The sequence below is a fragment of the Diabrotica undecimpunctata genome, unplaced genomic scaffold, assembly GCF_040954645.1.
Source record: "Diabrotica undecimpunctata isolate CICGRU unplaced genomic scaffold, icDiaUnde3 ctg00002059.1, whole genome shotgun sequence".
NCBI classification, from domain to species: Eukaryota; Metazoa; Arthropoda; class Insecta; order Coleoptera; family Chrysomelidae; genus Diabrotica; species Diabrotica undecimpunctata.
Genome location: NW_027313109.1, coordinates 21,237 through 23,629, shown reverse-complemented (window position 1 = coordinate 23,629; position 2,393 = coordinate 21,237). Strand labels below are relative to the sequence as shown.

At 32.3% G+C, this 2,393-nt stretch overlaps 1 protein-coding gene across 1 annotated transcript; it reads left to right on the top strand.

Annotated features, from left to right (window-relative positions):
- Positions 1 to 22: 22 nt before the first annotated feature.
- LOC140431815 (uncharacterized) lies at positions 23 to 931 on the top strand. The gene has a single exon (XM_072519694.1). It carries the CDS (start codon positions 23 to 25, stop codon positions 929 to 931), a length of 909 nt encoding a protein of 302 aa, XP_072375795.1.
- The last annotated feature ends 1,462 nt before the right edge of the window (positions 932 to 2,393 follow it).

Genomic DNA, 2,393 nt, shown 5'->3' with positions numbered 1-2,393 from the left:
ACGCGCTATCTCAGAGTAAATAATGTTGGACAATTTTCAGTTAAACCTACTAAACGATGGAAGAAATACTCATTTTGACATTTCTACTGGTAAATCCTCTGCCATAGACCTTTCAATATGTGATCCAGCATTATCAGGTACCTTATCTTGGGATGTACTTTCTGATTTAAATGATAGTGACCATTTTCCGATTGTAATAACAAATCCTGATAGTATACAATACTCTTATAATGTTGAAAAATGGAATATCAAAAATGCAAATTGGCAAGAGTATTATAATCTAGTTTTAAATGAAATGAATGCATTACATGAAATTTTACAATCAAATAATAATATTGATAGTCAAATTCAAGAGTTTTCCAATGTATTATTGAATGCTGCCGAAAAAGCCGTTGGTAAAATGAATTCTAAACAATTAAATTCGTCAGTCCCTTGGTGGAATTCTGAATGTCAAGAAGCTATTAAACTTTCAAAAACAGCATTAAATCGATTCAGGAAATATAATACACTTGAAAATAAATTAGAATTCAAACGACTAAAAGCACGAGCTAGATTTATAATTAAAAGAAGTAAACGTGAATCATGGAAAAAGTTTGTTTCAGAATTAAATTCATCTACACCAATTAATAAAGTATGGCAAATGGTACGAAAGATATCCGGAAAAAATACCCCAAACCACATTAACTTCTTAGAAGAAAAACAAAAAATATACACTTCCCCTCTAGACATAGCTAATATTCTAGCTAATAGTTTTGAAAGATTCTCAAGTGATAATGTTCTTCCTCCAGATTTTTTGACCAAAAAAGAGAAAGAGGAATCCAAAGGTAATGATATACCGCCTGATGACCTTTCTCCTTTAAATTATCCCATAACCATGGATGAATTAGAATACTCACTCAATAATACAAAAAAACTCTTCTCCTGGTCCTGATAACATTCCTGCAATATTTCTTCAAAAACTTCCCTCATCTGCAAAGAAACACTTGCTGAATATCTATAATAATATATGGAGATATAGCAAGTTTCCAAAAATCTGGAGTTCATCTATTGTCATCCCTATTTATAAACAAAATCAACCAAAATCTCTGTCACATTCATATAGACCTATTTCTCTAACTTGTGTAATGTGTAAAGTTCTCGAGAAAATCATATCCAACAGATTAATGTGGTTTTTAGAAAATAATAAATTACTTGCCCCGGAACAAAGCGGATTCCGAAAAAGTCGTTCAACACTGGATAATCTTATTAGTTTAGAGTCTGAGATTCATGAAGCAATGGCATGTGGACAAAAATGTATCGCAGTATTTTTTGACATAACAAGAGCATACGATACAGTTTGGCGACATGGTATTATTCAAACACTTAGTCGATGGGGAATAAAAGGTAATATAGCACAATTCATAAAAAATTTCCTATCTCATCGAACTTTTAATGTACGAGTTAACGGTACTTTATCTAATACAAAAATTCAAAAAAACGGAATTCCTCAAGGATCTAATTTAAGCGTCTCCCTATTTCTTATTGCAATAAATAATATTATCTCCACTTGTGACTTACCAGTAAAAGCTAGACTCTTTGCAGATGACTTAATCATTTTTGTTAAGGGGATAAATGATAAAACCCTTCAGACCCATCTACAGAAAGTGCTATGGAATCTCGAATTATGGACAAATTCCACAGGTCTTCAATTATCAACAACAAAATCAAAGGCTATGCTATTTTCAAAAAAAAGAAGTTATATCACTCCAGAATTAAAACTGTTTAATAAAGAAATAAAATATGTTGAGAAAATTAAATGTCTAGGCATGACATTTGACAACAGATTATCCTGGAACCACCACATTCATGATCTAAAAAGTACTTGTCAATCTGCACTTAACATTATAAAAACTGTTGCACACAACACGTGGGGAGCAGATAGTAAAACACTGACCCTTATGTACAAGTCATTGATCAGGTCCAAACTCGACTACGCTTGTATTATTTATGATTCAGCAAAACCATATATCATAAAACAACTCGATCGAATACAAAATAGTGCTTTGCGAACTATACTAGGTGCTTTTTATACTAGCCCTACTGAAAGTTTACACTGTGAAGCTGGAGAAGTCCCTCTGGAATTCCGAAGAAAACAACTTTCACTAACATATGCGGCATCAATACAGGCAAATCCTATGAATCCTGTTAATCACTATGTAAATTCAGACCGTTTTAGGAATATCTTTAAAACTCATGCTAGGCTTGACCTTCCTTTTTATGAAAGGGTAAATAGATACCTCAATGAACTTGAATTCAAATTTCAAGATATCTATTGTATACCCGATATTAACACTGTTCCGCCTTGGACAGTTCCCATCCCATCTATCAATACCAAACTCTCCATATATAAAAAA